General features: G+C 36.4%; 1 protein-coding gene across 2 annotated transcripts in view; it reads left to right on the top strand.

Annotated features, from left to right (window-relative positions):
* Positions 1-6,963: 6,963 nt before the first annotated feature.
* MYEF2 (myelin expression factor 2) overlaps positions 6,964-25,662 on the top strand; it is a 41,132-nt gene continuing 22,433 nt past the window's right edge. For both annotated transcript variants that reach the window (XM_088839586.1, XM_055435477.2), the window contains exons 1-9: positions 6,964-7,254; positions 13,204-13,412; positions 14,650-14,702; positions 15,890-15,897; positions 15,998-16,091; positions 19,381-19,572; positions 20,249-20,402; positions 20,946-20,995; positions 21,111-21,174. In XM_088839586.1, coding sequence (XP_088695712.1) covers positions 7,094-7,254; positions 13,204-13,412; positions 14,650-14,702; positions 15,890-15,897; positions 15,998-16,091; positions 19,381-19,572; positions 20,249-20,402; positions 20,946-20,995; positions 21,111-21,174 — 985 coding nt within the window. In that variant the 5' untranslated portion in view covers positions 6,964-7,093. The remainder of the gene's footprint in view (positions 7,255-13,203; positions 13,413-14,649; positions 14,703-15,889; positions 15,898-15,997; positions 16,092-19,380; positions 19,573-20,248; positions 20,403-20,945; positions 20,996-21,110; positions 21,175-25,662) is intronic.

The raw sequence follows: 25,662 nt of genomic DNA, 5'->3' as shown, positions 1-25,662 counted from the left end.
AAAGGGCAATTAAGTTAAAAACAATGTTTGCTACACAATAATCATTTTCATGAATACTCCTTGAGCTAGAATACCAAATTTGGAATAGTTAAAAATATCACCATATGGTATCCATGGCTTTGGACACAGGAAACCTAATTCATGGACTTACTGAAGAGGAGGGAGTAGCTATGCCTACAGGCAGGAAAGTAGTGCAGAACCCTTAGAAATTTGCTCTTCTGATCTTTCTTTTAATGGAGTCACTGGAATGAGATTGAGGAAAAGGCATGGTGATTTAAGGAATTAGAAAGAAACCAACACAACATTGTAAAGCAATTTTCCTCCAAAAAAAAAAAAAAATAGACAATGAAAAAAAATTGAGACTCAAGTAAGTACCCAGGAATTAAAGGAGTGTTTAGTCTTCAAAGGAGAAAATTGTCCCAATATTGCTTACAAAACCCAAAAGTAAATCTGTTAATGGGCAATGATCCTAGCAGTGTAAAGTGGAAAAATGAAACAATTATTAAAGGAATTCAAGCAACACTGTTGGTATTATCTGAATTATTTGAATAATTGAGGTGAAAGTGGAATTCCTGCCTGGATTATCCAGATAATTGACTTAACTCTAAACTTCTCTTAACTAGCAGAGAACTTTCTTAAGTATGTAATTTTAAAATGATAAATGCTAAAAAAGACTCCTAAGTAACACAGAGTAATAGGAGAAGAAAAGAAGAAAAAGAGAGAAAAAGAGTAAGTAGTTAATTGTCAGATAAATCTATTCTTTCAAGTGATAATAACCAATATCCACTTTTCACCATAGAATTAACTTCTGTGGTGAAAAAGTGAACTATATATGTATTTCAAATATAACCTGCAATATTTTTAGTTATAAATTCCTTTCTTAGTTTCAGTTTTCTAAAGTTGGGAAATAGTGGCTTCAAATTCAGCCATTTAGTTTTGTAAAGCCAAGTAAACTGACTTTAAAAACATAGTATTTCTTTGACTTCATATTCTTGGTCTTTGCCTTCAGTACTTAAAGCCAAATTAAAAGAATGCTAGTAGCTACTCCATTCTCTTCTTTGGTAGCAGAACCATAGGCAGTGAGCCCAGTTGCCAACCTCCCTTACAGATGGGTGTGTCATGTTGTTACTGAATCCAAGCTCTTTCTGCTCGCCACAGGGTAGGTTGTTGAGGCAAGGAAGAGACTTTAATCAGGGAGCCAGCAGACCAACAAGATGGCAGACTAGTGCCTCAAAATAACCATCTTCTTGGGGTCTGGATGCCAGGTTGTTTTATAGATGAGAAAGAAGCAATGAGGAACTAAATTCAAAAGCAGAACAGAGAGGGAGATGCAGTGGGGAAGTAAAGTGAAAGAGTCTTCAGTCTTGCAAAACATCTCCAAGGGAAAGTCTAGCCTTCAGAAAATGTCAGCCTTCAGGAGAAAAGGAACGATATACCCATCTGAATGCAGAGTTCCAAAGAATAGCAAGGAGAGATAAGAAAGCCTTCCTCAGTGATCAATGCAAAGAAATAGAGGAAAATAATAGAATGGGAAAGGCTAGAGATCTCTTCAAGAAAATTAGAGATACCAAGGGAACATTTCATGCAAAGATGGGCACAATAAAGGACAGAAATGGTATGGACCTAACAGAAGCAGAAGATATTAAGAGGAGGTGGCAACAATATACAAAAGAACTATACAAAAAAGATCTTCATAAACTATATAATCATGATGGTGTGATCACTCACCTAGAGCCAGACATGTTGGAATGCGAAGTCAAGTGGGCCTTAGGAAGCATCACTGTGAGCAAAGGTAGTGGAGGTGATGGAATTCCAGTGGAATTATTTCAAATCCTAAAAGATGCTGCTGTGAAAGTGCTGCACTCAATATGCCAGCAAATTTGGAAAACTCAGCAGTGGCCATGGGACTGGAAAAGGTCATTTTTCATTCCAATCCCAAAGCAAGGCAATGCCAAAAAATGCTCAAACTACCACACAGTTGCACTCATCTCACACGCTAGCAAAGTAATGCTCAAAATTCTCCCTTCAAGCCAGGCTTTAACAGGACATGAACCGTGAACTTCCAGATGTTCAAACTGGTTTTTGAAAAGGCAGATGAACCAGAGATCAAATAGCCAACATCCACTGAATCATTGAAAAAGCAAGATGGTTCCAGAAAAACATCTACTTCTGCTTTACTGACTATGCCAAAGCCTTTGACTCTGTGGATCACAACAAACTGTGGAAAATTCTTAAAGAGATGGGAATACTAGACCACCTGACCTGCCTCTTGAGAAACCTGTATGCAGGACAGGAAGCAACAGTTAGAACTGGACATGGAACAACAGACTGGTTCCAAATGGGGAAGGGAGTACGTCAAGGGTGTATATTGTCACCCTGCTAATTTAACTTATATGCAGAGAACATCATGCAAAATGCCAGACTGGTTGAAGCACAAGCTGGAATCAAGATTGCCAGGAGAAATATCAATAACCTCAGATATGCAGGTGACACCACCCTTATAGCAGAAAGCAAAGAAGAACTAAAGAGCCTCTTGATGAAAGTGAAAGAGGAGAGTGAAAAAGTTGGCTTAAAGCTCAACATTCAGAAAACTAAGATAATGGCATCCGGTCCCATCACTTCATGGCAAATAGATGGGGAAACAATGGAAACAGTGGCTGACTTTATTTTCTGGGGCTCCAAAATCACTGCAGATGGTAACTGCAGCCATGAAATTAAAAGACACTTGCTTCCTGGAAGAAAAACCATGACCAACCTAGACAGCATGTTAAAAAGCAGAGACATAACTTTGCCAACAATGGTCCGTCTAGTCAAAGCTATGGTTTTCCCAGTAGTCATGTATGGATGTGAGAGTTGGACTATAAAGAAAGCTGAGGCTGAAGAATTGATGCTTTTGAACCATTGTGTTGGAGAAGACTTTTGAGAGTCCTTGGACTGCAAGGGTATTCAACCAGTCTATCCTAAAGGAAATCAGTCCTGAATATACATTGGAAGGACTGATGCTCAAGCTGAAACTCAATACTTTGGCCACCTGATGTGAAGAACTGACTCATTGGAAAAGACCCTGATACTGGGAAAGATTGAAGGTGGGAGGAGAAGGGGACAACAGAAGATGAGATGGTTGGATGGCATCACCGACTCAATGGACATGAGTTTGAGCAAGCTCCAGGAATTGGTGATGGACAGGGAAGCCTGACATGCTGTGGTCCATGGGGTTGCAAAGAGTCGGACATGACTGAGCAACTGAACTGAACCAAATCTATTCACAGGTGAGCAGGGACAAACTATCTGTCCATGAGCTGAACAAAGGCACATTAGTTTAACGAGGGGCAGGGTCCTCCAGACAAGCCATTGAGTATGATTATAATAATAAAAGCAAGTCATAGAAAGAGTTTCCAACATGGAGTCAGAATTGGCTTCCTCCCTGCAATAATGTGACTAAGTTTTGACCTGTGAGTGGGAAGTGTTGTGTGAGACTTCTGAATGGGAGCCTTCTTTTCTGAACAGCTTCTTGCCTTCAATGCAGACAGAATGCCTAGATCTCCAGTAGCCAGCTTGGGCCCTAGGGTGACCTTTAAAATGTTCGCCGCACACTAGGGTGGTGAAAGGTCAAGACAGAAGAAACCTGTTCAGTTGAGTTCAGTTCAGTCTTGCTTAGTTTTGTCCGACTCTTTGCGACCCCATGGACTGCAGCACGCCAGGCCTCCCTGTCCATCACCAACTCCGGGAGCTTGCTCAATCTCATGTCCATAGAGTTGGTAATGCCATCCAACCATCTCATCCTCTGTCGTCCCCTTTTCCTCCTGTCTTCAATCTTTCTCAGTATCAGGGTGTTTTCCAATGAGTCAGTTCTTCGCATCAAGTGGCCAAAGCATTGGAGTTTCAGCTTGAGCGTCAGTCCTTCCAATGAATATTCAGGACTGATTTCATTTAGGATTGACTGGTTGGATCTCCTTGCAGTCCAAGGGACTCTCAAGCGTCTTTTCCAACACAACAGTTTAAAGGCATCAATTTCTCAGAAGAAACATGAGTCCATGATAATTGTAAAGCAACTTTACCTGCTCTGGGATGCCTTCCCCTACACTATTTTTACTTAGAAGAGTAATAAGTTCTATCTTGTTTAAGACACTATTATTTCTAGTCTCTGTTACTAGCAGTACAATTCCTAAATGATACACAAATTATTAGTTGAAAATATTTTGGAATTTTAGGATTAAATTTCCTAAATAATGTAATATAATGGTTCTTTCCTTAATCTCCCTCCATCTCCCCCTCTGTCTTTCTGCCACATTATTACAAATACATTTCAATTTGTAAGAGAGAAAACTAGGTAGTTACGCGAGGTTGCATCAGTAATGCATTTTGTGCCATTGCAAATGATGAATTTTGTAGTAGGAATTATGAAAAGATAAAAGCTAAATCATTACTCAAGATTTTTCAGTATGTGTATATGGACTTAAAAAATAAGTGTGGAAGGGAAATATAGAAATGGAATGTAGCAATAGTGTGTTAGCAAATGTGTTTTAAAATTTTTTTTTCACGTTTTGCTAAAGTAAGTACAATATAATAGCAAGTGAGGGAGGAAAGATCAATCTATAGAGCAGTCAGATGGAATAGTAGTTATTCATCATTTTGTCTTCAGAAGCTGCCCCAGGTCTCTCCATCTTTTGAGATTTAGCTCTTCTATAAAGTTCTCACAGATCTCCCTATAGAAATTAATCTCTGCCATTTATGCATTTATCAGGACTAGAGTTAAATTACAGTAAGGGAGGTACGTGTCTTAGGTACATCATTTAAAGGATGCCAAAAAGCTCAGTAATCAAGATAAATATTTTAATGAAACATTTTAATTAGCACACTACAGTATGCAGGCCAGAGTCCTGATTTTGTAAATATATTTTTAATTATATTTTGTATTTGTCTTAATTACAGCACTCAAATAGTGCTTTTTATAAATGTTCTCCCCTAATAGGAAATAGGTTGTATATATTTTTGTATTCCTCATGTTCTTACTACTCTGTTGAAGCATAAAGTCCTCTTAAAAAATATTAAATTGAATTTTTTGAGATTTTGCAAGAATATACTATACAAGAGACTGCAGGTTTGTTTTCATCTTAAATTCAGTAACAGCCAAAGAATAACAGAGAGCAATGGATGTTTTGAAAATACTTCTATGAAAATCACGTGACTTTTCTTTGATTAAAACCCTGCTCAGCCTGGAGAGATAGGGAATTGTAATACTACTTTATATTCATATAGCACTTTGCCCTACATAAAGTGCTTTCTTTTAATCCTTGTCATAATCTTGCTGCTGCTGCTAAGTCACTTCAGTCGTGTCCGACTCTGTGTGACCCCATAGACGGCAGTCCACCAGGCTCCCCCGTCCCTGGGATTCTCCAGGCAAGAACACTGGAGTGGGTTGCCATTTCCTTCTCCAAAGCATGAAAGTGAAAAGTGAAAGTGAGGTCACTCAGTCGGACACGACTGCAGCCTACCAGGCTCCTCCATCCATGGGATTTTCTAGGCAAGAGTACTGGAGTGGGTTGCTATTGCCTTCTCCCATGATCTTGCTAGGTAGCTATTATTATCCTTACTTATTATGGAAAGATTGAAAAGTTAAGTGACTTTTCCAAGGAGTTACAGGCAGACAGTGGCAGAGCAGGGGTTTTAACCCACTTTCTTTGTGTCAAAAATCCAATGACTTCTGCTACTTCAAAATACTAAATCTTGGAGAACTGACTGAGGAGAAAATTCATGCAGTAACAACAGCCTGTGTTGTGTTTTTGAAACGTCAGTGGCACCCTAAACAGTAGTATTTTACTAAGTGTACCCATATGATTAAAACTGTTCTGATTTTTATGTGTGTACGTTTGATGAAGTAACTCTTCTGGCATAGGATTGGCTGTTTTATGGTATTTTTTAGTGAAGGAAAAAAATCCCTATACATTGAAATGTCAAGGAAACGGGGTAATTGAGGAAATTATGTATTACTTGAGTATTAGTTTCTAACTACAGCTTTACCGCTAATGTGTGCATGATATTTAGCAAAGCATGTAAATCATACATGTTTACCTCTTTATGAAAAGAAAGGTTTGGTAAGGTCTTTGAACTTTTCAGCTGAAAAAGGTTATTTCAATGTGAAATATTATGATAGTACTCCCAAGTTAGAAGTTGATTAAGTTTAATGAGTTTCTTTTTCATATTTAGGGGGGAAAAAAATCTATGACTATATTTTAAAACTCCATATGGTAATTAAATTTGTTTGAGAGCCTGTAACTGCTTCAAATATAATTTCCATCAGCATTTAATAAACACAACCAAACCCCCAAATGTTCATTATTGGCTAGTCTAGTAGGTTTCTTATGAAAAGTATAGATTCTCCTCATTGATTGCTGCCTGGAGAATTAAAAACTTTAGTCTTCTTTTTGCCTTATTCTCTAGAACAACCAGAACTCAAAGGAATTCAAAGCCATTCTTTCTGGTGAATTGCAACCAGTCATCAATGACTATTTATTGAATGTCCACAGGGTGCCTAGGCACTGAAGTAGCAAGTGATTTATTTGCATTATTCAAAGGATTTCTAAGGGGAGTCTGAAGATTAGCAGACGTTTTTAAAGATGCCAAGCGGTGTGTGCTTCTCTAATTTAAATTGCCCCTACAGGAAATGATTAGAGTAGTCTAGGTTTCAGATCCCTAGGGATTTCTAACATCCAGAGCCGACTTTTGTTAGTGAAGACCCCCCCTGGATGCCACAGGACTGAAGGGGGTGGGGTTCAGAACACTGCCCGACCACGGGCTTCAGGACAAATCAAGCCCTCCTTGGGTAGGAGCAGGACCGACTACGGCCACGGTGGCTCACACACGCCACCAGCCCATCCTTCCAGTCCCCTCCCCGCGCACTCCCACTCCCTCCCCTCTACCAGCTCACACCGTCTCCCAGTCTCCCAGCCCTGACTGGTTCTCGCGAGATCCGGGCAACTGAGCGCTCGGGGCCTTTTCAAATCGGGATCCGTTACCGCTTTGCCGGCCGCCGCCATTGTCGCGCTCGGAGCCCCTCAGCGCAGGCGGCGGAGGCGGAGGCCGTGGCGGCGGGATGGCTGACGCCGACAAGCCCGAGGTGCTTAGGGCCGCTGGCGACGACAGCCCGCATCGGCAGCCCTCGGAGCCGCCGGGCGAGCCCCGGCGAGAACCTCACCCGCCCGAGCAGGAGAAGCAGCCTCCGCAGCACAGCAGCAGCTCCAATGGCGTTAAAATGTATTGTCTTTTCCTCAGGGGACCGGGATGAGGTGGGGGGCGGGAGATCGACTTGAGGGCGGGGGGCGCCGAAGCCGGGGCTGAGCCTTGGCGGAGGATAGCCGTCCCCGGGCCGTGGGCGGCGGGCTGGTGCAGGTGCAGGCGGCCCTCTCCCGGGCCCTCCCCGCCCGCACCGAGCCGGGGAACCCGGATGCGGGCCGGGGGCTACACTCCCCTGCTGCTGACCCAAGACCCCGAGCCACCCCCTCTTCCCGGACTTCGGTTGGAGAACCCTTTCGCAGAACTCGGCGGTCGCCACGATTTGCAGGAAAATGGACCCCCCCTTTAAAAGCCAATAGTTAGTGTTCATCACTAGGGAGTAACTAGGGATGACATCATCGGACATTTCCTCTTAACCACCGAGAACGTTTGTAAAAGGAATATCCGCATCCCCCCCCCACCCCCGCCCCATCTTCCCGGCCTCATTCTGAGCTTTATAAGTTCACTGTTGTTTTCTAAAGTGTGTATTCATTTCTTAACTGATCTATATACCAAGAGGAAGTTTAGTAATGTGCTGTGAGACCGAATCCATTGTGTTATCCTTGAATTGGTGAGAGGTACTTTAAAAAGGGAACGGTGCATGGTGCCTTGCTCCGCCCCCTCCCCTACCGCTTCCCCATGTTTGTCAGCCACACAGGCTTTTTAAAAAAACTCAGTGCGGGATGGTAGGATCTTACTTTTGGTAAAATAAGATCATTTTTTAGTTAAAGGAAACCCACTACTTAAAACATTGCAACTGTCATCAGTGCCGATGAAGAATGTAGTCGGTTCGAGTCATAATAATTTCCAGTTAAAAGGAAATGTGCTTCCCTTTGTTCTTGTTATATAGAAGGAATATGAAGTCAGACATTTCATCTGCACACGCCCAGCTCTTTAAACCTGAAGTTGAAAGTATGTTAATAATTTTGTGAAAACACTAAATTTACTAGAAAGTAGTGAAGATAATGTTCACACTAAAGTAGGAAAGATAAATGTTTGGAACACTGTGTAAGACCTGGACCAGTCTAAGGGTTGACTGCAGATGAAATAAAGTAGGTCTCCCAGCTCTGTTATGTACTCTTGCTCTCAATTGGATTTGAATAGGATGGGCAGTATCTTCCAGGAAAAGCAGAGATGCGGGTATAGAAGATTTGACCTATCTCGCAGTGGAGTTTGTTCTTAGGTGGAACCTGGTCCACTTAGTAACTGAAGACCAAAAAGGTGAATGAAGCATTTTCTACCCTTCCTGCCAAAATGTGGGCTTTCAGGGATTTGGCATCATAAATATAAATGAAAACCAGTGGAATAAGAAATAAGAAGTACTTTGTTTTATCTAAATATGGGCCTGCCACCTCCTTATCAAAAAGTACAACCTTGAATTATGGAAAGAAGCCCTACTGTACTTGGGTATGATTAGTATAATAGTCTTGGTACCGATAAGGCTGGTGTCTGAACTTCCATGAGATCTAAAAGGCTCTAATCCCTTTTAAAGTCCCATGGGGGTGTAGCTAGACAGAAGTGAGAAGTGGGAAAAGAATCACTTTCACTTCTTACTGAAGCAGAGGTCAATATAAGGTGAAGAAATGTTACCGGTAAATACAAATGCAGATTCTTTTCATATTGCTTATAACTCATCTTTCTCCCTGCCTCTTTTCCCAGTTGTGTAAAGAAACCAGTTTATTATCAGGGGTTTCTTGTACTGTCTATTCCTTAAGAACATATGGCAGACCATCATGGATCACTTGGACTTCTAGGTGGCTCAGTGGCAAAGAATCTGCCTACCAATGCAGGAGACCTGGGTGTTTAATCTCTGGGTTGGGAAGATCCCCTGGAGGAGGAAATGGCAACCCACTCCAGTGTTCTTTTCTGGAAAACCACATGGACAGAGCCTAATGGGCTACAGTCCATAGAATCACAGAGAATCAGACACTGGGTGACTGAGCACACAGGCATGGGTCACTCACATTAAGTAACTAGAGACATTTACCTATATCAGCCTAACAACCTTTTTTTTTTGACTCTGGGCACCAACTGAAGTAGTCAACAACCCAACACATAAACCTTGAGTTGATTCACCATATATTCTTAATGATAAGAACTTGTAGCACTGATAAAAATGGCCATATATTGCCTTAAAATGTGTGTTGCTTAGAGGTGAACAGAGTGCTGTTTGTCATCAAGACTGAAATGATTTTTACTGAGGCTCAGTTCAGTTCAGTTGCTCAGTCATGTCTGACTCTTTGCGACCCCATGAATCACAGCACGCCAGGCCTTCCGCCTTCCTGTCCATCACCAACTCCTGGAGTTTACTCAGACTCATGTCCATCGAGTCGGTGATGCCATCCAGCCATCTCATTCTCTGTCGTCCCCTTCTCCTCCCGCCCCCAATCCCTCCCAGCATCAGAGTCTTTTCCAGTGAGTCAACTCGTCGCATGAGGTGGCCAAAGTATAGTAATTGAGCATGGAGGCAGCTATGTCGGCATCAGCTGTGTCTTACTCCTCTTTGTATTTAAAAACGCCCAGTAAACATTTAAGAAATGCCAAAGTGAGCTTTCATATGATCATGAAACTCATATACAGAGGATTTATTTGGCATATTCACATCTTTTGACAAGAAATTAAAGATGTTTCCCTAGGTCTAGTCTTTTTCTTTATGCCAAAATGGTATACTAGCTCTCCTTTTCTTAAGTGAATGCGAGGAGAAATAGCAGTGTTGCTAACGCTTCATAATTCATGTGTGACTAACAACTTGGAGCATATGGAGATTGAGAGTTATATTATTATGCTTGTATAAAATAAGCATTGGTGCAAGGTGTAGTGTCTGAAGTAGAATAGTGTTTTTGTCATATTAGGAGTAAAGAATGGAACTGGGGTTAATTTTGGATCTCATAGCGTTGTGCTTTCAAAATCACATATTAAAACTAAGTCCTCATTTGATGTTGGATACTGATTTTTCAGAAAGTGAAGTTATTTGGGTAGACGTAAATCAGTCTTAAGAGTAGATAATGTTTTTGTAACATTACAATGTTTTTGTATTTTGATATTATGTAAAACTTTTCCTTCAAGAGTTTTCACATATATCTTTACTGTCTTTCCCATAGTGTATTTATGACATAGAAATGAGTTCAGAAATTGAGTAATTATAGTTGTTTCTTTTTAAAAATTTTTTATTTTACAGTGTTGGATTGGTTTCTCTGATGCAACAGCATGAATCCACCAAAAGTATACGTATATCCCCTCCCTCTTGAATGTACCTCTCACCCCCCCCCCCATTATTATAGTTCACTTTCTTAACAGTCAGACCATACCTTTAGCAACTACACTGATCTTACCTTCCATCAGTTCAGTTCAGAGCAGTTTAGCAGTATCTTTACTGCTGCTACTGCTACTACTGCTAAGTCACTTCAGTCATGTCCGACTCTGTGTGACCCCATAGACGGAAGCCCACCAGGCTCCCCCGTCCCTGGGATTCTCCAGGCAAGAACACTGGAGTGGGTTGCCATTTCCTTCTCCAAAGCGTGAAGGTGAAAAGTGAAAGTGAGGTCACTCAGTCGGACACGACTGCAGCCTACCAGGCTCCTCCATCCATGGGATTTTCTAGGCAAGAGTACTGGAGTGGGTTGTCATTGCCTTCTCCGCAGTATCTTTAAGATGCCACTAATTGGGAAAAATTTGGAAGATGTCTCTCCCTCTGGTAATCCCTTGAGCAGTAAAGAGCATATCCTTTACTACTCAAAAGTGAAAGTGAAAGTCACTAGAGTCACTCTACAGAAGTGGGTAGCCTTTCCCTTCTCCAGGGGATCTTCCCAACCCAGGAATTGAACCCGGGTCTCCCACATTGCAGGCAGATTCTTTACCATCTGAGCCACCAGGGAAACCCAAGAATACTATAGTGGGTTGCCTATCCCTTCTCCAGGTTATCTTCCCGATCCAGGAATCAAACCGGGGTCTCCTGCAGTGCAGGCAAATTCTTTGCCAGCTGAGCTGTCAGGGAAACCTTTACTACTCAAGGGATTAATAATAATTAATGATCCTACATTATTGCTTTTTAGTGGAGTTGTCAGATTGTTGTAACTTTACAATATCCATGTATGAATAAAAGAACATATTTCAGAACTTTGTGCAATTTTCATAGTTGGTTTCACCTAGGAAGAAAATGGCAGGGGAAGAGGTATTTGGATAGGGACTGTATAGTTGTCTGCTCACCTGAACAGAGACTTACTTTTAAAATATTTGTTGAATCCAGACTATGTAAATAGGTTCTTTGGGGGATGGAAAGAAGGATTTGTTCTTGTATCTGATGTACCCGGGAAACAGAAAAGTCCTCTGTGGGTTTTGACTGCTTGCTGCCATTTATAGGAGTGCCACTGTTTAGACAGGTAGGTACTTGCTAGAGTACAGTTGAGATCACTTTCAGGCATCCCATTTCTAATGAGGGAAGATGTTTGATAATGAAGGTGTCTCTGCCTAGCTCTGAAGAGGTGACAAAGCATATTTGGTCCTAATGTGTCTTCCTTGATTTTAGCAGTTTTTCTGGCATCTTCTGTGCTCAGATGAGTATGGTTTCTTAATTAACTATTCGTTCAAAAATGAACATTTGTCAAGCACATGTTACCATGCTAGACACTGCTGATATCACTGCAGATGGTTTTTGTTCTGTAGCATTTTACATACTGTACTCATGGCTAGGTTGTTTCCTGTTCAGAAAAAGTTATCTGAAAAGTTCAATGTATTGTGGAACAAGTGACTACAATTAGAGGTGTGTGTGAAGTACTGCTGTGTATAAATCACACAGTTGCTTGGCTTAGAAGATAATATGGAGCCTGGATTATGAAACCTGATTGGTTGTCAGAATAATCCAGGAAATTTAGGGCATCATTCTCAGAGATTTTTCTTAGTATATGTTTGTGAAAAATTGCTTTCAAATTGAAGTTTTAACTAAATACTTTAAAATTAAGTAGGGTAATTGGTGACTTAAAAGAAATCTATTGTTACTTCTGTTAAAGATTGTTTTTGAAAAGTAAATTACATTTTAAAAATGTATATCCAAATTTTTATCTTTAGGATTTACTTTGTTTACTTACATGTTACAGATGCTTGGTGAATAGCATCATGTAACTGAAACGTGATTACAGTCTTTTAAATGTTTTTCCAGTTAGAGCCTCATTAAAAAGTAGATTTATACATTTCTGGTTCATGTTGCATTTAAGTACTGCTTCTTTCCTCCATCCCATCCCACCTATTATAGATATTACTCTTAATAAAAATGACTTGATTCTGTAAAATACCCTATCCTAATTTATAGTTTAAAACAGAAATACTGAACACGAAAATAATAGGATACCTTATCAGGTTGGTCAAAACTGGGAAGAGACAGAAATTATGAGAGTCATATGGGGAGTGTATAAATATAGATATAACTGTGTTATGTTTTTAAGCAATGGAGGAGAAAATTTCTGGGAGGAAACTGTTAACCTTTAAGATATGAACTTTTTCAGTGTGTCATTTTGTAAATTAAGTTTTTGGAATTCTGAATGAGGCCCAGAAAGTTAATTCTCCATTAACGGTGGCAGTTTTAATATACTCTAGGAATAAAATCACCCATTTCCCCCTCTTGTTAGGTTCTAACAACATTTATTAAGTAGTATGATGGGAAAAACTAGGTTTCTTTGAATGCTGCAGCTATTTAATATGGAAAAAAGAAGGGTTGTTAAATGAGAACTTTGGTAATATGCTGAAATCATTGCTTTGAAAAGACATTAACTGGGCAATTTCAAAGCCAGTAGTTGACTCTCCAGCTGCTTTCCTTAGGTCTAACTTAGGGGAGAATTTTGTGAAGTGATAAATGTGAAATACTTATTTTAACATAGACTTCCACTGATGGAAGCACCACTGAGGTTTTCTTTTTGTTGTTCTGTTTTTAATTCACAGGGAGAATGATGAATCAGTCAAAGAAGAAAAATCTGAATTAAAAGAAAAATCTACAGGGAATAAGAAGGCCAATAGATTCCATCCTTATTCAAAAGATAAGAATTCAGGCACTGGAGAAAAGAAGGGTCCAAATCGTAACAGAGTTTTTATTAGCAACATCCCATATGACATGAAATGGCAAGCTATTAAAGATCTAATGAGAGAAAAAGGTAACTAGTTTTGATAAACTCATTGTTGGATAATCTTCATTTAGAACGGAGAGGGAGATAAGCAAACTTTTTTCATTCCTCTTAGCCACACAGACTCAAAAAATTGATTTTTGTTTATTTCTTGACACATAAATTAATCTTTTCCTCTTCTTTCACTTGTTACAATTTCATTACAAGGTAGTATGGATAAATAAAGTTATTTTTTTTTTTTTGGTCATGTTAGTGGGGAAGGAGCGAGCCAACATATGCATGCCACCAAGAATTTTGTTAAAGTGATTGCTTTGTCTAGTTGAAGTTTTTATAGATTTTTTAAAGGACTATTGTATTAGGTAAGCAATACATTTAGTGTGTTAAAGTATGAATAATAAGGTCTGATTATTTCTTTTTCCAAAAGCTGTTTTGTTATTATCTTGGTGGAGTCTGGAATCTGGCTGTGGAATTCATTTTGTTTGCATTGTCATGAATGCCATGATGCTGTCTCTGCAGTTCTATATTAAAATTGCGTTACTGCTGTTGCAGTTTTGTTTTCAGAATAACCTGAAAACCTTCATTATATATATATGGTTTGTTTTGGGGAAAAATCATTTTAATACTTGATCTTGTAAAAGTTAGTTTTGTTATCTCTTGAAAAATTGAGTTTCAATAGTCCTGCAAACTATGTACTTGGTTTTGAGGCTGATCTAATAAATAAAAAAAATTTTTTTGCATTGGTGTATCTGTTGTAAGGTGACAACTATTTGATTGGTTTTATTTACTGACTTTATTTAGAAAGTGTGTGGCTTGCTGTGAAGCATGACTTGTAAATTTAGTTTACTGACGGCAAACATGATTTGAAGACATTCAGGTAGAAAGTCACCTTAAAACAGCTGTTGTGTGTAGGCGACCAAAGTTATTTGAAAAGTGCTAATGTTGATGTTTTTAATATGATAGGCTAAGGGACCTTTTGTATGTATATGTGCATTTGTTCACCAACTATATCATGCTGGCCAAAATATGATCTGTAGCATGAATTAGGTTAATATGGTTGTTAGCTTTTTTAGAGAATGTGGATGATGTACATTTCTGAAAATTAGTTAAATTTACATAGCCATTGACAGGAGGTATGTTGGTCTGGTTTTGATTGTTGGTGAATAATAGGTGCTTTTCTGTAGAGTTGTGCACAGGTGTGCAGTAAAGCAAGATACTGGTGTTTAAATGTATTGTTTCTTGGTATCTTCCTTTTGTATGTCTTATGTAGTTGGTGAGGTTACATACGTGGAGCTCTTTAAGGATGCGGAAGGAAAATCAAGGGTAAGTGCTGTGGGCAATAATCTGCTTGAGGTTTAAAAGTTCCTCAGCAGTTTACTTTTTGTATAATACTTGTAACCAGTTTTTGGAAACTTAAGTTTCATTTTGTTTTACTCTTATTATGAAAGATTTGAGGCTTTATACTAGCAAGTCTGACACACAAACCAAACTAGCTGCCTTGAAGAGGTGGGTTTCGAAAATGCTCATAAAGGGCATTCACTTTTCTAATGCTCTAAGGTAATGCTTCTTAGCCAATAGATTTTAATATAGGATTTTTTTTTGTTGTGTTCCGATGTCTTCAAGGATATTTTAAAAGTCACTGAATTGATAATATTTCCTCAGAGTTCCATGAGAGGCCTGTAGCTTAAAGGTGTTATTTCAGAATGTATGTTTGAAACTTGCACTAAAGAGCTTAATTTGGTAGCCTACAGGACTACATAAAAGGCTGTGCTCTGACCAATTGGATGAATATAAAAACATTGATGATTAAATTGACAGAGAAGGAATTGGTTGATAGATTTTTATGTTTAGCAACAAAAGCAACATATTGAAGAATATAATGGAAAGCTTTTTAACAATGTTTAATTATATTAGCTTATATTAGCAAAAACCAGTTGGGTGCATAAGAAATAAAACTTCTGTAATCACATTCAAAGGGTACTTTGAATAATAATAATGACAAGGAACTATTTAAAAAATGGTTCTACTATTTTATTTCTTTAGCATAAAAATTTTAAAACATAGTTACAACTGGATGTTATTAAATTGTGTGTAGCTAGTTTTCTTTGAGAACTTTGTAAAAGTAAAATTGGAAAATTTACATTAAAACTATTTGTACACCATACATCTTTCAAAAATACATATAACAATGTAAGGATAGGTGTTTGAGAGCCTTCAGTTATTTCCTTGATTGAATTTGTGAGATGACATTGCTTTAGTTTTAAAGAAATTCATCTAAAAGTAAAAATGTGCTTCTTAGATGCTAGATTCTACAATCTTAAATGGAAAGATCTAAAAATTTATAGGAAATTTGCAGTCATTTGCCTGTTATGTTCTGGAGGTGTGAAAGACAGAGTGATTGTATTATCAATTGCTTTAATGATTTAAATGTTGAAATCTATCATTAACTTCATCTACTGATCCAAAATTTTTTTTCTTTTGCATATATTGACAAATCTACCTGGATGTAGGGTTGTGGGTAAGAATTTTTTTTTTAGTATCTTAAGTGAAATTTAAATTTATGATTGCAAAAATATCTTAGTACATAAACATTTCCTATAAATTTTTTTCCCATTAAGTGTGGTTGAATTCAAAGATGAAGAATTTGTCAAGAAAGCACTAGAGACAATGAACAAATATGATCTTAGTGGAAGACCGTTGAATATTAAAGAGGTAAGATTTCTTGTATTTGAAATAATTTAAACATTTGAATAAAAGGGCATGGCTTCTTTGGATTTTCATCTGGTAATGTTATTTATCTGATTACCACATTTTTTTAAAGCATAGATGCTTATTAAAGTGTTATATAATTAATGACAGTTTTGCTTGTACATGATTTCATATTTGCTGTTAAGCAATATCCTATTTATTTGATTTGTCACAAGTTATTACAAGCAGAGGTGTATGATTTGTAAAAATTACAGGATGCAGAAATTTAAAGAGGACAAACTTGAGATGCTGACTTTGTTTGGTATAAATGCTTTTTTTTCAGTTTTCAGGTTGTGTTGTCAGATTATTGTAGATATTCTTGTAGTTGATAAAGTTTACTTAGTAATTCAAATACCTTATAGATTTAAATAAAATTGATACTCACTTTTAATAAAATTAACCTGAAACTATCCCAGATTAAAATTTAAGAAAAGTTATAAATCTATTAGTGAAATATATAACCAGAATTTATATAAATGGAGATGTTTAGATGCCTCCCCTAAAATGAAGATGTTCACTTTGTGTGAAGCACTGTAAATATGTTGACAAAAAAGAATGATCAGCAGATAAATGAAAAACTGTTTACAGTTAGCTGTTAAATTAACCTTAGAAATGGCTAGCTTTAATAGAAGTCATTTTCATCTCTCTCTTTAGTTCATATTGTTAATCTTACCTCACTAGTTTGATCACATACCACTTAGGAGTATATCCTTTTTAAAGTCTGTAATAAGAAACAACAGAGGATATAACCTTGGGATACTGAAGAGTTTCCACCAACATGGATACAAATCATTGTGGATCAGTACTGTCAGTCACAATTTAATGTAGTATGGTGTTGGTTTGAGTCCAAGCTCTATCATTTTCTAGCTGTATGACGAGTTAACTGTAATAATAATTTTGACAGTTGTTATTGCTGTACAAGGTGGGAGTGTAACTTGGTCCTTGGTCTTGTGTTCTGGAAATGAGATGAATAATAGCTTAAAAGTAAAGGCCATGCTGCCAACTAATAAAAGTATCCCGTATCTCTTTATTGCAGTCAGCTTCTGAGTTTCTCTAAAAACTCCTAGGCTGTTTTTCATTTTTGTTGTTGTTAATATTTTGACTGAGAACTAGAAAATTGGTAGAGGAAGTTTAGACTCTAGTAAGCTCTGCCATTTATTTGGTATTAAATAATTTTCATACAAAGGCCAGGACCAATTTTTTAGAAATGTGTTGATACCCTAATAATTTCCCATTAGGAAGTAACATTTGTAGAACAACCACCATGTAGGAAATTATTATTTTGAGGATTATGACTTGCTTTTTTATGATGTTTCCTATTCCTCTTCAAAAGACAAGTATTACAGGGAATTCTCTTCCAGTGGTTAGGACTATGTGTTCTCACTGCCAAGGGCTGGGGTTCAATTCCTGGTCCAGGAACTAAGATCTGGCAAACCTCACAGTGGGGCCAAAAAAAAAAAAAAAAAAAAGACAAGTATTATAGGTTCTGTGTTTGTTTTGTTATTTTTTTAACTGGGAACAAACCCCATACTGTTTATGTTCTCTTAAGTTTTAGCGCATTGTAGATCCTTGGTAATATTTCAGAGACCCTATAACAGATTTATGTGATCCAAGGTGATATAGAATACTTCTTATTTTTAACTTCCTAAAGAGAAGAATGATTGAGTTGGCCGATCTAAATGATGAGATGTTCTTTACTCAATTAACTTTCCTGGATTACTATCTCTAAAGGTTCCTTTCTTGAAATTATCTGATTTTCACATGGGTGGCTAGGATCATTGCCAAGAAATACTGTTTGAGTCTAGGGAAAAGTATATTTCCAATGTTCATTAACAGATATTAGAATTACATTTTTAAATTTACCTAAATGTGCTTAGTAGCAGTTGTAAACTTATAGGCTCTCTCATAGCAATAGTAGACAGTGACAGACAGACTGACCCTAATGGGAACGGAGGACTAAAAACCACGCTGTATCGTAGGTGATTTTTCATAAGTTGTATTTTATATATGTTTTATGATATATATGTATGTATTTTGAGTGTATATATGTTTATATATATGTCATACATAAAAATAAAAATATAGCGATATGCTTTATTAATATTAAGATGTTGAGGAGAAACCGACTATCTTAATGGCTCACGAAGCATCTCCCCTGCTATGCCCTCCTCCTTCCCCCATGGGGAACCACTAGTCTCAGTTTAGTATTTGTGCAAGTTTTTGAAACCTTAGGCCTGAAGCATTTATTTATTAACTTAAGTTATGTAGCATTCTTCAAAACATTTCTTTGCTTTTATATTTCTTTTTATTTCTTCATCATGATGAAATACACTGAATGCCAGAGTACCTTTATTCTTACATTCACTTCACCTTCTATTCTTATTCTTCCTAGAAAATTTATTAAAGTCACCCAGCTTTCTTTTCATTAGAATTCCCTGACCAGGACCAGCAGAGTAGTGTAGATGGTTACATGTATCGTAATCATTTGGTATTGCAGATAGTCTGTGTTTATGTGGTTTTTGTTTTTTGTACTCTACTGAGATAAGTGAGAAGTATGTTTAACTTGCCTTTTTTTTTTGTTTTGTTTAAAGGCAGAATATTTCTCTTAAAAGTTAATGAACTAAAGAAAACAAAACCAATGTTTAGTACCATTCTTTACTTGGTACTTAGCCTTTCTTTATCATCTTCTTCCCTCCATCTCAAATTGTAATCGTTGTTGAGGTTGGAAAGTGTATAATTCTCTTTTGTTCAGGAATAAAATTTGCAGATTGTAACAGTTCCCCTCTACCCCAGTATTTCTGGGTTTTGTAACAGTTTGTTCTGCTGTTGAAATCTTTGAGGTAATATGAATTTGACATTGCTTTGGGTGTATAGGGGTAAGAATTCATCATTACTGCATTTTGAAAAGAAAAGAGTCACAGTAAGTATTTGTTCCTCTTTGAGTTATTTTTATGTGTATGTGCCACTTATTTGTATACCTGTGTGAGGACAAAATTAAACTAATTTCAAGTTCTTAAGTGACTTTAGTGATTGGAAGGAGGTATTTAATTGACATCCCTGGAGACTGAAATCTTTTGTCTGTCCACAGGTTTTTATGGGACTGGATTCTCTGGATGAGAAAAAAGCTCACTCTTCAAGAGGGCCAGTAATTTGAGCCAGTTTGGATAGCTCCTGTAGAATTTGAAGTTGTTATTTTAGTGGTATAGATTTACTGATGTATATAGTGGCATTTAACATTCACTGTGTGTTACAGGATCCTGATGGAGAAAATGCTCGTAGGGCATTGCAACGAACAGGAGGATCATTTCCAGGAGGACATGTACCCGATATGGGATCGGGATTAATGAATTTACCGCCTTCCATTCTCAATAATCCAAACATTCCTCCTGAGGTTATCAGTAATTTGCAGGCTGGTAGACTTGGTTCCACAATTTTTGTTGCTAATGTAAGTTTAAGCTTTACTGTAAAATTTTGCCATTCAGATATTTAGTTCTAATCATGAGATTAGTAGATGAATGGGTTACAGGTTTATAAAATATTTTGCTTGTTTTTAACTGAAGTAAGCAAAACAGTAATTATTATAAACTCAAACCCAATTTGAGTCCATAAATACAAGGTTAGAGTGTAAACACAAGTATTTAGGATTTTTTTAAATAGAACTGTGGAATTTATAAACCATCAGTTCTTATATTATGTACTATTATTTTATGTGATTTTAGTCATATTGGTAAGTGGATTTCTTTCTTTAGATTTGATATTTGTGAATGTGCATGTTGTTGTTGGTTTGTCTTAAGCTTTTGAAAGTCAGTGATATCAATCATACTTTCCAAAGTCTGAATTTCTGTCAGTAAAAATAGATATGAAAGTTTCAAATGTACAAAACAGGACTGAGCAGCACTGAGAGGCTGTTTTGAGAATTTAAAAAAATCAAGGGTAAGGAACAACATAGATGTAGCTTACTGATTTTTAACTACTTAAGATGTTTCTATTTGATATTTTTGATACACTGTTTTATAAGAATTAGAATTCTTTATATTTTTGAGAATTTAGAAATGATTTGTATTATTTTAAGTGGGGAGATGGGTTAATAGGTGTGTAACTTTATATGATTTTATATTAAGCTTGACTTCAAAGTTGGTTGGAAGAAGCTAAAGGAAGTGTTCAGCATAGCTGGAACTGTAAAGCGGGCAGATATTAAAGAAGACAAAGATGGCAAGAGCAGAGGAATGGGCACAGTCACTTTTGAACAAGCAATTGAAGCAGTTCAAGCAATTTGTATCCTGATTTACACTTGAGCGTTGTTTAAGAAGGTTGAAGTTTGATACCATTTTGTGGGGATCATGGAATTTAAGGTTGCCTTACTTAGAAATGTGTATTAGAATTTGGTCTCCAGTGCGTAAAACCATTATTATGTCCAAGTACTAAAGTCACTCTTAAAACTTGAATTAGCCTTATTATACAGGCCTGGTATTAACTTTTTCCTACTTTCTCTTCCTACTACAACTAATTGTATACATGTTGTTGACAGTAATATATCTCATTGTACATTAACATAGTCACTTTAAATGCCTAGTTAGTTTTCTTTTTTCAGTGGTTGGATTGAAAGATATTTTATTTATAAAATATAACTATAAAGCAAAGAAATGAAGCTTTTCTTTGAGTATGTAGAAGAGACTAATACAAATAAGTAAAATATTAAAAGATGTTGATTAAAATATTAGGGGTAGTTTGATGCTAAATATGATTATTAAAAATGTGTTTGTGTTCAACTATAATTTCATAGTTGTCCTAACTGGCTTTCCTTGACTGAACCAACAGCTATGTTCAATGGACAGTTTTTGTTTGATAGACCTATGCATGTGAAAATGGTGAGTTCCTGTATATCACTTCAACTCTCCCAGCCTCAAATTTTACCTGCTTTCTTCTTTGTTACAGATCTTTTAAGTTATATATTAACCATATAATAAACTTTTTTGCAATTAGGATGACAAGTCTGTTCCTCATGAAGACTACCGTTCACATGACAGTAAAACACCACAGTTACCACGTAAGTAAAGTTGTTATTAGAAGTGTTATATGCTAAACAAAACTGTTTTTGTGCCTGCATCCCTAGTTGCCACCATTTGGTGTTTCGCGTTATGGAGCTAGTTTGTCATAATTGATATAGGAAGACTGAGAAGATAAATATGTGCCACTTTTTTTTTTCCTTTTTGTAGTTTTTCCTGATTATAAAAGCAATATATACTAAAAAGTTTAAGGTCTTATGTGGGTTGGGGGAAAGTCTTTGTAATTTTATTATCCATAAATAACCTCCATTATAACATTTTTGTGAATCTCCTTCCAGTGTTTCCTTATATGTGTATATTTTTTACATAGTTAAGAACTCCACATAAATAATTTTCTATTTTTTTGTTTAGCATTAGAATGTAAGCACTATTCCTTGTTATAAATTCTTTCTAAAATTTTTTTATTGGCTATTAACCTGTCATCTGGATGCTCGGTAACTATTTCAGTGTTAGGTATATTTTAGGTATGTTAACTTTTTTTCTTTTAATCACCAACAGAGTTTTCCCTTTTTCTTTCTTTTTGTATACAAGTTTTTAGTATGTTTTTGGTTATTTTCTTAGGATAGATACCTGGAAGTAGATTTATAGGTTTTCAGGTGATCAGTGTTATCAAATTATTTTCCAAAGGATTATAAAACAGCAATATAATATACATAACATCTGTGTCTCAATGCTCCATCTTCAAAATGAGGATGCTTATAGTACCTACTTTATGGATTGGCATGAGTATTATATGAGTTAATATATAATATATGTAAAGTGTGTAGAACAGTTCTGGCATAATGTAAGCACTCAGTAAATACTATCTCTTATTCTTTTCGTGATATTTTTCTGGTTATTATTAAAGTTTTTTTTATCATAAACTGTTTATATAGAAAAATATAAAATCACTCATGTAGCTATCATAGACCATATTTATTTTAGGTGATTTTTCTTTAAAATAACATTTTATAGATAAAGATTCTCCTCCCTTACCACCTCCCACTAGATAACCTTACCTAGAGGAAACCACTTATGGATACAGTGTTTATCATTTTATCTATGTTTTAATAATTTGATTACACATTTATACATCCATAAACATTATATGAAATTGTTTTGCTGGATTCAAAATTTGCTGTGAGTGAAATTATATTGTTCATATTTTTCTGCAACTTGCTGTTTTTGGTTTAACATTGTTTTTGAGATTTCATGTGTATTGAAAAATTGTAGCTCTAATCCCTTCACTTTAGTGACTAATGCCACATTTTGTAAATATATGTGTGTGTGTATTTTAGGTTATTCTAATTTTTCTGTTATAAGAAACAGTACTACTTTCAGGAGAATTTGTTCTCTTTCCCTGAAAATACTCTGTTCTCTCAACATTGGCTACAACTTATTTGTAAAATTGGTCCTGGTATATAGTGTTTGCTGCTGCTTAGTCACTTCAGTCGTGTCCGACTCATATAGTGTTTAGGGGAAGATTTTTACTTATTAACTTTATTTACTATTATTTACTATGTTTACTGTTGCTTCTTGAGTCCATTGTGGTAATTTCCATTTTTCTGAGAATTTTACCATTTTTGTTCATTTTCAGATTTGTTAGCATAAAGTAGTCTCTTTCAGTTTGTGCTGTAGCTATAGTTCTGTCATTTTTAAATTCCAAAAGTTTGCAATTTCTCTGTTTTTCTTAGTCAGTTTTGCTTGGAGATTTGTCAATTGTATTAGTGCTTTTGAAGAAGTAAATTCCATTCTTTATATCTTAGTTTATGCTCTTAGTCTTATTTCCTTTTCTATTTCTTTGGGTTTAGTCTCTTATTTTTGTCCAGACTCCTTAAGTTGAATGTGTACTTCACTAATTTATAGCCTCTTTTTTAGTACAAGTAGTTATGACTATCAGTTTGGCCACTATATACAAGTTGTGTATTTAATTTTTAAATTTTATTTATTGTGATTTAATTTCTATTAAATTACCATTATGATTTCTTCCTAGGTCATGTATTTTTGAATTTCCAAATATATAGGTTTTTTCTTATTAATTTCTAACTTAGTGTGGCTGTAGATGTCTATATGATTGTGATTCTTTGGAATTAATTAATTGGACTTTTTATTGTGGCCTAATATGTGATACAGTTTAATAAATATTCCAGGTGTTCAGTATACTGTTCTGTGTTGTGTGTGTGTGCATGTGCAGTCGCTCTGTTGTGTCTGACTCTTTGTGACCCCCATGGACTATAGCCTTCCAGGCTCCTCTATCCATGGAACTTTTCAGTCAAGAATACTTCTGTGTTTGCCATTTCCTATTCCAGAGGATCTTCCTGACCCAGGGATGGAACCTGCATCTCTTGGGTCTCCTGCATTGGCAAGCGAATTCTTTACCACTAGTGCCACCTGGAAAGCCCAGTGTCCATTAAGTCAAGTTTGTTAATCATTTGAATTACACCTTTGCTAGTAATTTTGTCTGCTTGTGCTATCAATTACTGAGATATATTTATGGTAAAATCCTATGCTATTAAGGTGAATTTGTCTGCTTTTTCTTATTTTTACTTTATTTCAAAACTAATTCAGTAGATGCATACAAGTATAGAACTGATACATTTTCCTAGTGAGTCAAGATTTTATTGTTGTAGTGTGATTTCATATTTAGTAACTGCCTCTACGTCTTTTGTCTAATAGTAATGTGGATACAACAGCTTTGTTTTGTTTATTCACTTTATAGATTTATTTGGTTTAATTCCCATTATCTTATTTTGTGTTTTATTAGGATTTTTCTGCTTTGTACAAATATTTATTTTATATTTCTTTTTCTCCTATTTTTCCCTTTCAGTGGTTTTCCTGAATATTTTAATATGTTGATATAAAGTCTAAAGTTAATAGGATTATTCTCAAAAGCCGAATGACCTTTGAATGGTCTAATTTTAATCACTTTCCTACTGAATTATATGCTATTATTGCTTAATGTTTTAGTTATATATTTACTTTTTATCTAGTCCCACAAAATAGGAGTTACTAGTACTTACTTATCTTATTATTTGCATTCACAGATCATGGCACTATTATTTTGCCCCCTGAAGCATATATTTAAAAGCCCTTTCAATGAGTATCTGTTGTTAGTAAATTCTCTTAATTTTGATTTGTCTATAAATGTCTTCGAAGATGAAGTTATATAGTTTAAGGTAGTTATTTTCCCTCAGCAATTTTAAAATATTCCAGTCTTCTGACTTCCATTATTGCTGTTGAGTCAGCTATCAGCTGAATTGTCCTTTCTTTGTAGGTAAGCTGTGTTCTTCATGTAGCCAATTGTAAGATCTTTGTCTTTGGCATATAGTTTTACTACATTGTGAGTGTGGATTATCCTTTATTGGGCTTTCACAATTGAGAATTCAGTTTTTTAAAATAAATTCTGGAAAATTCTCAGCATAACATGTCTTTGAATATTGCCTGTTCTCCCTTTGTAGGGCAGTCCTTTGCTGCCCTTCCTTATTGCTCAGGGTGTCATCTTTTAAGATCCTGGCTTTGTAAAGTAAGGGCTTTAAACTTTCTTTTCCACCATTCAGTTCAGTTCAGTTCAGTTCAGTCGCTCAGTCGTGTCCGACTCTCCGCGACCCCATGAATCATAGCACTCCAGGCCTCCCTGTCCATCACCAACTCCTGGAGTTCACTCAAACTCATGTCCACAGAGTCGGTGATGCCATCCAGCCACCTCATTCTCTGTCGTCCCCTTCTCCTCCCGCCCCCAACCTTTCCCAGCATCAGAGTCTTTTCCAGTGAGTCAACTCGTCGCATAAGGTGGCCAAAGTATTGCAGTTTCAGCTTTAGCATCAGTCCCTCCAATGAACATCCATTAGAACTCTTCAATTCATTTAGATTAAAAATAATCCTTTATTCGTATTTATTTTATATCTATTTTCAAGATTTATTGGTTTTATGTACTCTTTTCTATTGAGATGTAGTGTGAATTCATAGACTTTGACAGAATCAGTTTGTTGTTTTAAGTTAATTATTTTTAATATGTTTATTCTTTCCTTTCTCCCTCCACTTCCACTTCCTTTGCTGAAATTATTGTAACTTGGCAAGTGAAGGCTTCTTCATTTCTTATGCCTCTGATATTCTTACTTTCTGGTAAGAATGGAATTTCCCAGATCCATGACTTTTCTTTTTCTGAGACGTGAAATTGGCCTACTTTCAGAGTCCTGGTTCCTTTTAGTGAAGAATGGTATCAGAGATGAAAATAAGAGTGTTATGTGTAGACATGAGCATTGTTGATAGTTAAATGTGCTATTGTTTTGAACCATTTTTAGGGACTGAACTGAAAAAAAATATTTCTTTTACCAGGTCACACTGATCTTTCCAATTTAATGCAACATGCTTCTGTACTGTAAAAAAAAAAAAGTATATATGGTTTTCTCAACCCTTAGCACTTACTAATTGCTCCATTGACTAGCAGGAACTTTAAAACCAAACTCAGAGTTAGTAGAGTAAAACAGTTC

The sequence above is a fragment of the Moschus berezovskii genome, chromosome 9 (assembly GCF_049115385.1).
Source record: "Moschus berezovskii isolate FMDL1 chromosome 9, NW_MosBer_1.0, whole genome shotgun sequence".
Lineage (NCBI taxonomy): Eukaryota > Metazoa > Chordata > Mammalia > Artiodactyla > Moschidae > Moschus > Moschus berezovskii.
This window is presented reverse-complemented; position numbering and strand designations above follow the sequence as displayed.